Source organism: Coenobita brevimanus, chromosome 73 (genome assembly GCF_032717465.1).
Source record: "Coenobita brevimanus isolate Jiangsu-jjx chromosome 73, ASM3271746v2, whole genome shotgun sequence".
NCBI classification, from domain to species: Eukaryota; Metazoa; Arthropoda; class Malacostraca; order Decapoda; family Coenobitidae; genus Coenobita; species Coenobita brevimanus.
In genome coordinates, this window is record NC_137026.1 from 30,114,444 (window position 1) to 30,127,710 (window position 13,267).

The following is a 13,267-nucleotide window of genomic DNA, read 5'->3' on the forward strand; positions in this document are numbered from 1 at the left end:
CAGGTCATCCAGGTAGAGATCGAGGTTTTATGGAGGAGTTTGGGCAGTTTCTTGAAGGGTTTTCTCTTAAACCTGGAGGACTTCTTGTTTGTGGTGATTTCAGTTATTGGGTTGACAGTCCAGAGTCAAAACCATTTTCTTCAGAATTCCTTGAGTTGATCACCCAGAACAATTTTTTCAATCATGTGAGCAATCCAACTCATGTCTCAGGACATGTCCTTGACTTGATCTTGTCCCCTGTTGGTTGCAGGCGCGTATCAGATGTGGAAGTTGACTCATTTGACCCCCTCATCTCTGATCATGCTCTGATCACTCTTAGTTTTGATGTCCCGAAATCCCCTTCATATAAAAAGGTCATCAGGTTCAGAAATTACAGGAATGTTGACTGCCAGTTGATGTGTCTTGAAATTGATCAGCGTTTAAACTCCATTGATTCTTCCAGACTTTCTTTTGATGAATTGGTTGATATTTACAACAATGAGCTTAGGTAAATTTTTGACCATTATTGTCCTGAGGTAGTAAAAACAATCACTGTACGTGATGATTCTCTATGGTATGGTCGATCCATTAATTGTTTGCGTAGACAACATAGAAGGGCAGAACGTGAGTGGCGCTTGCAGCGGACTGAAGTAACTCGTTTGCGTTATGTTTTTGCGAGAAGAGCAGTCGTTCACACTTTAAAAGTCCAAAAGGCTAGGTATTATCAAAATAAAGTTGATTCATGTGGTGGTGAAAAAAAAAAACTGTCTGCAGTTGTGAACAATTTGGTTGGTCAGAGGAATGTAATTGTTCAACCAACTTCTGTATCTGATACCCAATTGGCTTCTGATTTTGCTTCATTATTTACAAGTAAGATATCTCGCATAAGAAGTGATTTAGACAGCAGTTCTCCTAGTGAAGCGTACTCAGTTGACTTCCAGCCATGGTGCACCGAGGATCATTTGCTTTCAACATTTCATCTGCTGGATGTAAACAAAGTCAAATGTTATATCAGAGAACTTAATAAAACATTTTGCTCAGTCGATCCATGTAACATGTCACAACTACCTGATGTGTATGAGCATGCTGCAGACTTTATGTGCAACATAATAAATAGATGCTTCTTAGAAAGTAATTTTGTGCAGTCTGAGAAATGAGCTTTGCGTAGGCCCTTAATTAAGAAACCTGGCCTTGATGTCAAGAGCATGACAAGTTATCGTCCTGTCTCTAACCTGTCTTTTTTATCCAAGATTATTGAGCAGGCCATACTCGATCAACTCGTACCACTACTGGAACACAACACAGTTGTTCCTGTTGTTCAGTCAGCATACAGAAAATACCATTCAACTGAAACTGCACAAACAAGGATTCAGAGTGACCTGCTGGCAAACACTTGTAGTGGGATGTCCTTTCTCCTAGTTCTGTTGGATCTGTCTGCAGCTTTTGACACAGTAGATCATAAACTATTGTTGGACGATCTGTATTTTTATGGCGTTCGTGATAGTACCCTTTTGTTCCTTAAGTCGTATCTGTCGGACAGATCTCAGAGAGTGGTTGTTGATTACGCTAGCTCTGATTCTGCTCCCCTTCTATTTGGAGTCCCTCAAGGATCAGTTTTGGGTCCAATTCTATATACTATCTACACAAGTAGTTTATCGTCTCTACTTGATGTTCATGATGTGTCCTATCATTTTTATGCTGATGACACTCAGCTTTATGTTAAGATGTCAAATATCAACGATACTAAGACACAGTTTGAATCTTTAATGTTTGATATTAAGGTTTGGATGGCTAAGAGGAAACTTAAGCAGAATGATGGTAAAACTGAGATCATCATCATCAGAGGAAACAGAAGGGGTGATGACACTGACAGTGCCCTGGCTTTGAACATTGGTGTGTCACAGCTTCATCCAGTCAGTTCTGTTCGAAATCTGGGTGTTTATTTTAATTCTAAGTTAAATTACAAAGAACTTATTAATCAGGTTGTAAGAGGGTGTAACTTGCATATCAGAAATCTGTACTCTGTGAGAAAATTCCTGAATAGACTGTGCCTCTTAACATTGGTCCATGCAGTGGTCTTGTCTCGTATTGATTATTGTAATTCACTGTGGGTTGGTCTTCCAAATAATATACTAACAAAAGTTCAGTCTCTGTTGAACAGGGCAGCACGGCTTATCTTTGGTCTCCCCCCGAGAACTTCAACTACCTCGTTTCTGATTGAGTTGCATTGGTTACCAGTAAAGGCTAGAATTGAATTTAAACTGTGTCTTATTACATTCAAGGTTCTTAAGTTTGGTGAACCGAAGTATCTTTGCTGAATTGTTAAAACTCCCATCGGCATGGGGTGTGATGTTACGCAGTGAAAATGATTCTTTGCGTCTTGATGAGCCAGGAGCCATTCACCAGTCATATTTCTTTGATCATTCTTTTGCGTATAGAGCCCCTAGATTATATAACAGATTGCCATTGTCCGTGACACAACTCTCTACTGTTGAATCCTTTAAGAGACTGTTGAAAGCCTTTCATTTTTCAAAATGCTATGACCTGGAGAGAGATACTATGACAGATGATTATAGTAGGGGAGTGAAAGATAGGAATAATAAATTGCTGGTGGAGAAGAGAGAGAAATTGAGGAGATGGAAGGAGCACTTTGAGGATTTGTTGAATGTAGAGTGACAGCAGTGTGAGTATAAGTGGTTGGGGAATGGCTGGGAGAAGAAGAGATGAGAGGAGGGAGGAAGAGATCAGTAGGTCGGAAGTAGTGGAAGCGATGAAGAAAGGCCCCAGGAATTGATGGAGTGTGTGGTGAAATGCTTAGGTATGGGGGTGAGATTGTTGTGGAGTGGATATGAAAGTTGTGTAGATTGGCTTGGGAAGAGGGAAAGGTTCCAGAGGACTGGAAATCAGGTATAATTGTTCCTTTATACGAAGGAAAAGGGGAGAGAAGTATGTGGTAAGCATAGGGGTATTTGCCTTCTTAGTGTGACTGGTAAAATATATGGTAGAATACTCATTGATAGGGTTAGGCATATGACAGAGGAGATAGTTGGAGAAGAACAAGGGGGATTTAGGAAGGGAAAAGGGTGTGTAGATCAGATATTTATTCTAAGATGTTTAGTGGAGAAGTGTCTAGAGAAGGGAAGGAAAGTGTATGCTGCTTTCATGGACTTGGAGAAAGCTTATGACAGAATAGATAGGCAAGGTATGCGGAAGGTATTAAGAATATATGGAGTGGAGGGGAAATTGTTGAGTGCTGTGACGAGTATGTACGAGGGAGCTATGGCTACTGTGAGAGTGGATGGTGAGCTGAGTGAGTTCTTTTATCTCAATGTGGGACTGAAACAGGGTTGTGTGATGTCTCCATGGCTGTTTAATATATACATGGATGGGGTTGTAAAAGAGGTGCAAGGTAGGGCAATGGATGTGGGGGTGGCTCTAATGAATGAGGGTGAGATTTGGAAGCTTCCGGTGTTGGTGTTTGCTGATGATACAGTATTGTTGAGTGAAGATGAATGGGAGTTGCAAGGTTTGGTGAATGAATTTGGGACAGTGTGTAGGAGGAGGAATCTGAAAGTTAATGTAAACAAAAGTAAATTTATGGTGTTTGAGAGGAATGAAGTCACAGAGTGTGCAGTGAGGTTGGATGGTGAGGATATGGAGAATGTGAGTGCATTCAAGTACTTGGGTAGTGTGATGAGTAAGGATGGAACTTTGGGGGATGAAGTGCATGAAAGGGTACAGCAGGGAAGGAAGGTTGTTGGTACTCTGAAAGCAGTGATGAGAAATAGGGAGCTGTGTATGGAAGTTAAGAAGTCACTGCATGATAGTATTGTGATCCCTACCCTGACGTATGGAAATGAGGCGTGGACCTTGCAAGAGGGGAACAAGTCAAGAGTGAGAGCAGTGGAAATGAGTTACTTGAGAGGAGCATGTGGAGTGACGTGGAGGGACAGGTTGACGAATGAAGAAGTGAAGGAACATTGTGGGGTGGATGTGGATGTGGTTGAGAAAATGAGGAGAAATACACTGAGGTGGTTTGGACATGTGAAGAGAATGGAGAATTAAAGACTGACTAAGAGGACATATGTAGGTGAGGTGGAGGGAGGGAGGGAGAGGGAGGGGTAGACCGAGGATGAGGTGGAGGGATGGAGTTGAGAGGTATATGAGGGAGGGAGGGGGTGAGTTGGGAGGAGGGTAGTCAAATGGTGGGTGACAGAGCGACTTGGAGGCGTTCTGTCTGCGACCACCCTTTGCAGGATTAGGGCGTCGGGCTATAGATAGATAGATAGATGTATATACGATGTAGCTTGTACAGTACCCTCGCGTCCAACACGCGTTTGTCCAGCACGATTTGTGTCCAGCACGGAGAGCAATAATTAGTAAGATTTAATTCGGTTTAATTACTGTAACACGGGTGCATTAGCATAACACGGACGGAGCTCTGAGAAGTGGGCGAAATCTGCAGAGTTCACCTCTAGCACGATCACCCCTGGTCCAACACAGTCATACTGGATGTTCCCGTGATGCTGATAGCCAATAAAAACTTCCAATCAAGTAGCCTCCCCCGCCCACTATTGTGAGGTGATCGTGATGTCGCCCAATTAAAAACACTTCTGCTCTCACGTGATGTTTTGTTTAAATTTCTCCCGCCACAGCGCCACTCAGTCGCATAATTCGCTCTGGAAGGTGCTTTTTTCTTGCTGCATTTTCTGCCCGTGTTACTGCATTTTACCCTGCTCACGATGTCTAGGAAGCCTTCTGAGAACCCCAAGAAGCGGTGGCACCTCCCTCAGGCAACCAAGCAAGAAAGCATCGAGAGGAAGAAGAAAGGGGAGAGGAAAGTGGACATTGCCAAGGCCTACGACATGAATGAAGCCAACGTGAGGACCATAATAAAAAACCAAGACAAGATCCTGGCAGCAGTGAAGGCTTACAGAGTGCTAGGACAGGCAGAAGCAGGACTTTCCAAGGCTGTGGACGAAGATAGTGATTCTGAGTGTGATTTCGAAGGATTTATGAGGGAGGTTGAGGAGGAGCAACAGCCATTACCTGCTAGTGATGCCAGCAGCCATCCTCCGGGGACCCAGTAGGACTACCTACAGCCTTGGATACCACCTTCCATTCCCAGCAAGCCCACCAACACTATCCTAAAAGGTTAGTTATCATTTATAGCACAGTACCATTGATTATAATTACAGTAGTACCAATATATGTATAGGTATATGGTAGGTATTTAGGGTGACTTTTCCTAGGGTTGCTGACATAATTCATTTTTCCCCATAAGCTCTGTTGTTTGTCCAACACGTTTTTGGTCCAACACGGGACCCATGCATGACAATATTACCGTGTTGGACGCAAGGGTACTGTATTATATACAAGAAATATCAAAATTTTTGTAACTTTAAAAATAATATATGGGTGTTGAGCACTAGTGAATTCCCAAAGAAAGAACTGGCGCTTATGAGAAACAAACGGCCAGATTATTATTATTATTATTATTACACCAGGAAACCATTTACTATGCTGGGTGGTAACTATATAACCAAATTATGGGACCTGGTAGTTTAGTGTGTAATGAAGGCACTCTAATCAGATTGAGCTGGTGAAGGTTTATATCCAAGGAGTGGTTGGAGTTTATCAGTGGTGGGCAGCGCAAACGAAAAAGGACCTTGCGCAAGCACAAAGCGCAATCCACAGTTCACTACCTTGCACAAGCGCAAATGCGCAATCTGACAAATATTTAGCCTGCGCAATGTCGCAAAGCACAGGCGCAAACCATTTGCATATATTTTTGGGATTTACTGAAAAATATTGAGATATTTAAATAAAACAGCATACCTACTTACTTACTTTTATTTATTATTATTATTTTCTATTATTTGTAATTTGCACAAGTGCGCAATCTAATATTTAGCTTGTGCAATGTCAGAAAGCGTTAGCGCAAATCATTTGCATAGATTTGTGGGAATTACTGTAAAATATGTACAGTATTGGTATATTTAAATAAATTACTAAATTAGCAACCTGGCCACCACCCACGGTGACCGAGGTACAGTAGGTCATTGTCCTGGAAAAACAGCTTATATTTACCAAGGCATTGGCAAAGATCACATGATTACTGTATCATCAACTCTCTCTCTCTCTCTCTCTCTCTCTCTCCGACAGAGGAAGGAGGGAATAGAGAATAAGAGAGAGAGAAGGGAAGGAATGGAGAATAAGAGAGAGAGAAGGGAAGGAATGGAGAATAAGAGAGAGAGAAGGGGGGGAATAGAGAATAAGAGAGAGAGAAGGGAAGGAATGGAGAATAAGAGAGAGAGGAGGGAAGGAATGGAGAATAAGAGAGAGAAGAGGGACGAAGTTTATGCCTTATCTCCTCACTCAGAGGGACGCTTCTTTGCCATTCCCATATTCATTCTCTCTCTCTCTCTCTCTCTCTCTCTCTCTCTCTCAGAATAATGCTCTTTATCTCTCTCTCTCTCTCTCTTGTCTTGTCAAGACAATTTATTTAATAATTCAGTATATACAATAGCATATGTAATTTGTTACAAAAAAATAAAAAATCATGAAAACAGAGTATTTAAATCAAATATCCACAGCCTTAATAATTTAGGCTGTGGATATTTGATTTAAATAATATGTTTTAATGATTTTTGTAAGGAATTGCATATGCTAATCTTAATAAATAATGTATATTTGTTATTATTTACTAATAATAATAATTTAAAAAATATTAAAAATACATCTCTGTTGAAGCATATTAAGAAATGCTACTACCCCCTTCCCTCCCGCCCCCCCCACCAACCCACCCTTGCGACCCGCCTCAGCCTTCCCCATCCCTTGTCCAGCCATGCGGGAAGCTCCCAAGACCACGTGTCCCTTGGAAGACCACGTGTCCCATGGATTGCGCAGTGTGCAATCCACAGGGCAGGTGCGCAAGCGCAAATTCAGTTGTGCAGACGCAACTAAGTTTGCGCTTGCGCACCTGCCTTTTCATGTGCGCAAGCACAAAATTACGCATGGTCTCGTGTGGTGCGCAATGCACAAATGATATCACCGGAGCGCAAGGGTGCACAATTGCGCTTTGCGCAAGCATTTGCGCACCTACCCAGCACTGAAGTTTATTGCTCATGGAATGCTACTAAGGGATGAGTGAGGCTGGTCATTCTCATCTTAAATGTCAGGACCAACTTGCCTAGCTCCGGGCTCCTATGCTTCTCATGGGGCAGTATAGCATTGGATGATAGATGGAATCTAGTATTGATCTTACAACTCAGGATTCAAGGAGGGGCGGCAGTTTGAAACCAGATTAAAGTAAAAAGATTATAGTAAATGAACTTGAATAGACAGTTTTTAAGTAAATTACTGTAGACTTAATAGCAGAGAGAGAGAGTAGGAGATGGGGAAGCAGAACATTTAACAGTCTCAGCCTCTTATGACTGACTCTGTGTTGCATAAAATTGAATAAAATAATTGTTTAATGTTAGCTGCAATAGAACACAAGTTGTCTTGATCATGATTCTATAGTTAATTTGACAGTATAGATGCTTGGGCTCCTATGACTCACTCTGCTAAATATATATATATATATATATATATATATTTGGTGGTAGGTGGTGGCGACCATCATCCACTCACTTGATGTAGTGCTGCCTGCTTCTTCCTTGGCCTTTATCATTCTTTTTCTGTGCCTGCCCTCCTCTCTTCCTATATCTCCCATCTTTCCTGTCAGTTCTTATTGCTCTTCTTTCCTTTACAGGTGGCTTTACATTGAGTGACAAGCCAAATGGTTTCCTGTAAGCCTAGAAACCATATACAATGCTGGGTAGCAACCATATAACTAACCCATACGTGCTCCCTACGTGTCAACAAGTGGGTTGGTGGAGGGTTAGTGCCCCTCCCCGTAAAGCCAGTAACTCAAAGTCAAATGGCCACCCCTTACGGGATTATGGCGTCTGGCAATAGATAGATAGAGATATATATTTACATATATATTTATATATACATACATACATTTAGCTGCAGTCAAATAACAGATTTGTCCTGGTCATGATTTTTGTAGTTAATGGTGACGATCTTGTAATAACTCGTTGGTTTCAGTGACTCACTCTCAGCTAAAGAAGAAAATCTCACTAACTGAAATAAAATATTAAAGTTTCCCAGTAATTAGAATTAATGAATAATATGTATACAAGGAAGAAAATGGGCACATATGGATGTGAACCAATAGATTCCAGGAAACTGAACACTCACAGAGATCTTTTGTTATGTTGAAGAACTGTGTGATGAGAGTGAGGTGAAGATTTTTCTTCAGTTGTATTTTGTGTTAGTAATGACACACATAACATTGTAATTATGAAAGCAAGATATGGAAATATAGGAAGCAATAGATTTAATTAAGAATATAGATTGATAGCTGAAGTATTTAGTATGTATGGAAATGCACATGATGAGGTTGTACCTGACCTTTAACATAGTTAGTGGATAGTCAAATATATAATGTAATTCTGCCTGATATAAGGAGGGCTAGAGTTAGTCATTATGTAAAGTTGTTACACTTACAAGTTAAGTTACTTGTCAACCGTTTTATAGTTGCATCAGAGGCATGTGTTTGTGCTTTTAACCCCCTCCCCCTCTGGTTCTGGAGAGAGACTTCTTGTGGTGACACTGATATAGCCGAGCAGTAGAGATGTCTGGTTATACAAACGTCTTTCACCTTCAAGAGGGTGATGCTGGGTTGTAGGTGAGGGGCAACTTCAGCTTGCACTCCACGTGGTTCACATTCAGATGAGCTAATGGTAGTAGTAGTAGTAGTTGTTCCCTAGGCAGTCTGGCCGAACAGCCCCGAGTCCCTTAGGAAGGCCATGGCCGAGACCGGGCTTTCCCACAGAGCTCTCAAAGAGTGTATGTTGTGTTGTTGGGGAAGGTGATTGTGTGCAATGCAGTCTTCCATAATGTGCTTAATAGTATGGGGTGCTGTGTTGCATCCTGGACAGGCATCAGTGACGGAGTCATCCAGCCTCATCTGGTAGCTTAAGAGGGCTGGATGGTGCCTACATCTCAGCCTAGCCAGGTGGACCCTGTCCTCACAAGGAAGATTGTATTCAGAAGGGTGGATGTCAGGAGGCCGTGCATGCAGCTGTGTGTTGTCTTTAAGTGACTTAATGGAGCGGTGAGTGATCTGAGTGTGGATATGCTTCTGGAAGCTGGTCTGAGGGGGGAGAGATGACAGTATTTGTGTATGGTATCGTGTGCTGGGTGTTGTTTTGATGTTCCTTGGTGTGGGTTGGTGTGCTGCCATGTACTGTAGTGGATGTTGTGGGTTTGTGGAGGCTGCAGCAAGAAACTGGGTGCCTCTCATGTCTAGGTGATCCTTGACTTTGAGGACTTTGGTTTCTTGATGTAGGTGGTCTGTGGGTGTAGTAGCTGTGCAGCCTGTGATTATTTTTAGGGCCTTGTTCTGTATGGTCTGTAGAGTGTTGTTGTGTGTTTTGGTCAGGTTAGAAGCCCAGGCAGGGCTTGCATAATTCATCACTGAACGTATGTATTGTTTGTATACTGTTGTGGTGGTTTCTTTGTTGTGTCCGAATGTTGTATGGGCAAGTGACCTCAAAGCATTGAGTCTTGGTGTTATTTTATTCTTAATGTTTGTGATGTGTTGTTTAAATGACATTGATGTATTGTATGTTACACCAAGGATTTTGTGTGTGTGTGTGTGTGTGTGTGTGTGTGGTAGGGGAGTGTTGTTTATGGTGAGGTGTGGGATGTGACTGTGTTCTGCTGTCCAGTTTGTGAGAAGAGTCACTGTAGATTTGGCTGGGGCTATTTTGAGCCTGTTTGTGATGAACCATTCGTGTAGTGTGTTGAGGTAAGGTTGAATGATGTGTGCAACTGTGTTTGGGTTTGGTGTGTACATGTAAGTGTTATATCATCTGCATAGGAAACTATGTTTATCTGTGGGGTGTGGATACGTCTTGCATGTATAGATTAAAAAGTGTAGGGGACAAAACAGATCCTTGAGGGACGCCGTTTGTGAAGTTTCTGATGTTAGAAGACTGACCGGCAAATGTTACGTGTGCACATCTGCCTGCTAAGTAGTTTGCCAGCCATCTTTTTGTGTTATTGTGCATGTTTGTGTTGAGTATTTTGTTTGTGAGGTTGTGGTGGGGGATGGCATCAAAAGCTTTGCTAATGTCTAGTGTGACTAGGAGTGTTCTGTGTGGTGGCCTAGCTGAATTCATGCCATCGAAAACTCTCTGTGTAAGGTCTGTAAGAAGGGTGTTTGTGGAGTGTAATGGCCTAAAGCCATGTTGTGACTGGGCTAGAGGAATGTGAGGTGTGACTAGTTGTAGTATCAGTCATTCAGTGACTTTAGAGGGGGTTCAGAGGAGTGTGATGGGGCGATGTAAGGAGGGTAACGTGGAGTCTTTGTTGGGTTTAGGGATAGTGATGATATTGCCATGCTTCCAGATGTTGGGTATTATGTTGTGTGAGTAGCTGTAGTTTGATATGTTGGTGAGTGCTTGTATGCCTTGTGGGCCTAGGTGTTTAAGGTGAATGTTGCTTATGTTGTCTGGTCCACAAGCAGATGAGTGCTTGTGATTGTTAATGATGTGCTTCGTCTGGTTGTAAGTGAAAGGTGCGTAGTCTGGGTCTGTGGGGAACTGTCTCTTATGTCTGATGATACGTCGGTCTTCCGGATGGGGGGTTAGATGGCTGACTTGTGAAAAGTGATTGATGAGAGTGTTTGCTTGTTGTTTGTTTGAGGGTATGGTGTCTCTTGTTGTGATGGCAGCGTGTGATTGTGTGGTGTTGCTGTTGGAAAGTGTGATGCTGTTTAGTGTTTTGTAGAGTTTGCTGATGTTTGTTTTGTGGTCAAGTGTTTGGAGGTAATTTTTCCAGTTTAGTGTTTGCTATTCTGATATTTTACTGTTTATCTGAGTGTTGAGTTTTTGTATTTGTTGTATGGTGTCCTGTGTATGGGGTGTTGGGGAGTGTCGCAGTGTGTCCCGTTGTTTGATGAGGCCTTGAATTCCTGGTGTGAAGTTGGGGTTGTGTCTCTTTCTGTTGCCTCTAGGGATGTGTCTTTTGTCTGTGTTTTGTATGATTGTATTGAAAGTGTGCACAGCGGTGTTGATGTTTGTGATGGGTGTACTGTTTAGTGTTTCAAAATGTTATTCTGTTTCAGTTACAAAGGCCTCCCAGTTGGCTCTCTTATAATTAGTGTATGTGTGTTTGTGGCCAGCTGGGGTGATTCTGGTTTTGGTAGTGATGATTGGGAGGTGATCAGAACCTAGGGTTTTGACCACTCTCCATGATGTAGTGGGAGCGAGGTTTGGGGAGCAGAAGGTGATGTCTGGGGATGATGGGAGGAAGAGGGCTTGGTGTGGGATATGGGTATGTTGGTCTAGACTGTTTAGTATGAAAAGATGATCTGTCTGGGATTGTAGTACCAGCCCTCTGTCTGTGTCAAGGTTGTTGACATGCCAGGCCGACGACTTGGCGTTGAAATCACCACCCAGGATGATGTTGGGTATGTTAGTGATGTGGTGTATCTGTGGAGAGTAATTGTGTGGTACTGTGGGGGACGATTGGGGGGGGAATGTTTGTGTTAGCGATTGTTATGTGTGATTTGTTACCAGTGCGTCTTTTAATTGATTGTATTTCTGTTGTGGTGTCATGTGGGGGGAGAAGTGACTTTGTGTGTGCACTGGTACCTGCAAAGTTGATGGATTTGTGTACCAGGGTGATGAGTCCACCGCCACCGCCGTCAGCCCGGTCTTGTCGAATGGTGGTGAAGTTATGTAACGGTGTTTTCTGTGCTCTGTGTAGTTTTGTGTCTTGTAAAATGGCAATGTGTATGTTCTGTTGTTTGCTCCTACCCCTTTTGTCACAAATCAGAACCATGCCTCACTTAAATCATTCACCTCAAGCAGCTTTAGATTTTAAATGAGGACTGACCATATCTTTATGTGTTTCTCCATTTTGCTGAATGCTTAGACTTGAAACGTTTATTTTCAGTTGATTGGATGAAGAAATGGTTCTGGAGGGAAGGAAGGCCACTGCTGACAACATCCTGGTACATCTCCCGGTTCGGAAGTCAATTCCAACTTCACTTCTGCATTTCCTTCTAGTTTTGGTGCAATCTCTTAATGCTATTTTGAGTTTAAGTAGTATACAGTTCTTTGTGATGTATAATATTCGCTTTTGTATACAAGAAACGTCAAGGAGAGACTAAGTATTATTTAACCTTGTATACCTGCAGGTCTACTAGGTTGAGGCACCAACTGGCCAAATAGATGTGGTCAATAGGGTGTCTGGGTTTTATTACTCCTATTACTACTCAGGGTACAGCAACTGGTCACTCATTCCATGGTGTCATTTATGAAGCCTGTCACTGGGCCTCTATGCTCCTGTTATGATAATTAAGCTTTGGAAGATAGATAAATATCGATATACGTAACTGCAATGATTCTGTAATTTAGGGGAAGCTGGCAAATAGGTTCTGTTGTTGTCAATAGAATTTTAAGTAGCAGGCAAATTGGTTTCATAATTATCAATATAATTTTAGATAAGTTTTTGTAATTTACATGCAGATTAAAAGCAAAAAATATCAAAGCAATGAAGATTGCATGCTCCATTTCTTTGCTACTGTACTTGTGTTAGGGGAGTATGCTCGTCAACCGCTAAATGAGAAGCTAATTTGTTTCCTACTCCAGGAAACAATTTTGGGTGGTCACCATAAAACCAAATGATGCCTGGTGGTCTAGTGGGATAAGGCTATTATGATTTAAGCTAAGGTTAATGCCATAATCCTAAATTACACTAAGAGACGAATACAATCCTTGCTTGCTTAATTATCACTTAGTGATGGATAATTAAAGACCTTGTTATTATTCTTATCAATAAACTGGTTACTGAACAGACAAACAGACTAGTTTATTACAGGACCACGTTAACTACACAAAGGTAACATTAATACATCAACTAAAACAACATTAACATTAAACCACTCTGCCTACATTACTTTAGCCTACAACACTTGAATGTAAACCACTTAACCTCAAACCTTGACACTTAACGATATAAAACAGATACGCATGTTATTTGAGGTTCACAATGCCTCTGGAATTTGGGTGTGTATGTCTGCAGGAGTTTTAATACACTGCAGTACGCTGAGTTAGAGGAGGCAGCGAATGGATATGAGCTGTTGAGCACTGGTGGAGATGAGATTAAAGTGAACGGTAAGGAAACAAGGACGCAGACACTTTGCCCTCACACATACATGTAG

The 13,267-nt window shown here is 41.9% G+C and overlaps 1 protein-coding gene across 6 annotated transcripts in view; it reads left to right on the forward strand.

Annotated features, from left to right (window-relative positions):
* Window positions 1–12,817, forward strand: part of LOC145407549 (uncharacterized) — a 305,436-nt gene extending 292,619 nt beyond the window's left edge. For all 6 annotated transcript variants that reach the window (XM_080278476.1, XM_080278475.1, XM_080278473.1 and 3 more), the window contains one exon: window positions 11,998–12,817. Coding sequence is in view for 1 of the 6 variants with exons in the window: in XM_080278472.1 (XP_080134598.1) it covers window positions 11,998–12,009 (12 nt within the window). In the remaining 5 variants the exon portion in view is untranslated. The remainder of the gene's footprint in view (window positions 1–11,997) is intronic.
* The last annotated feature ends 450 nt before the right edge of the window (window positions 12,818–13,267 follow it).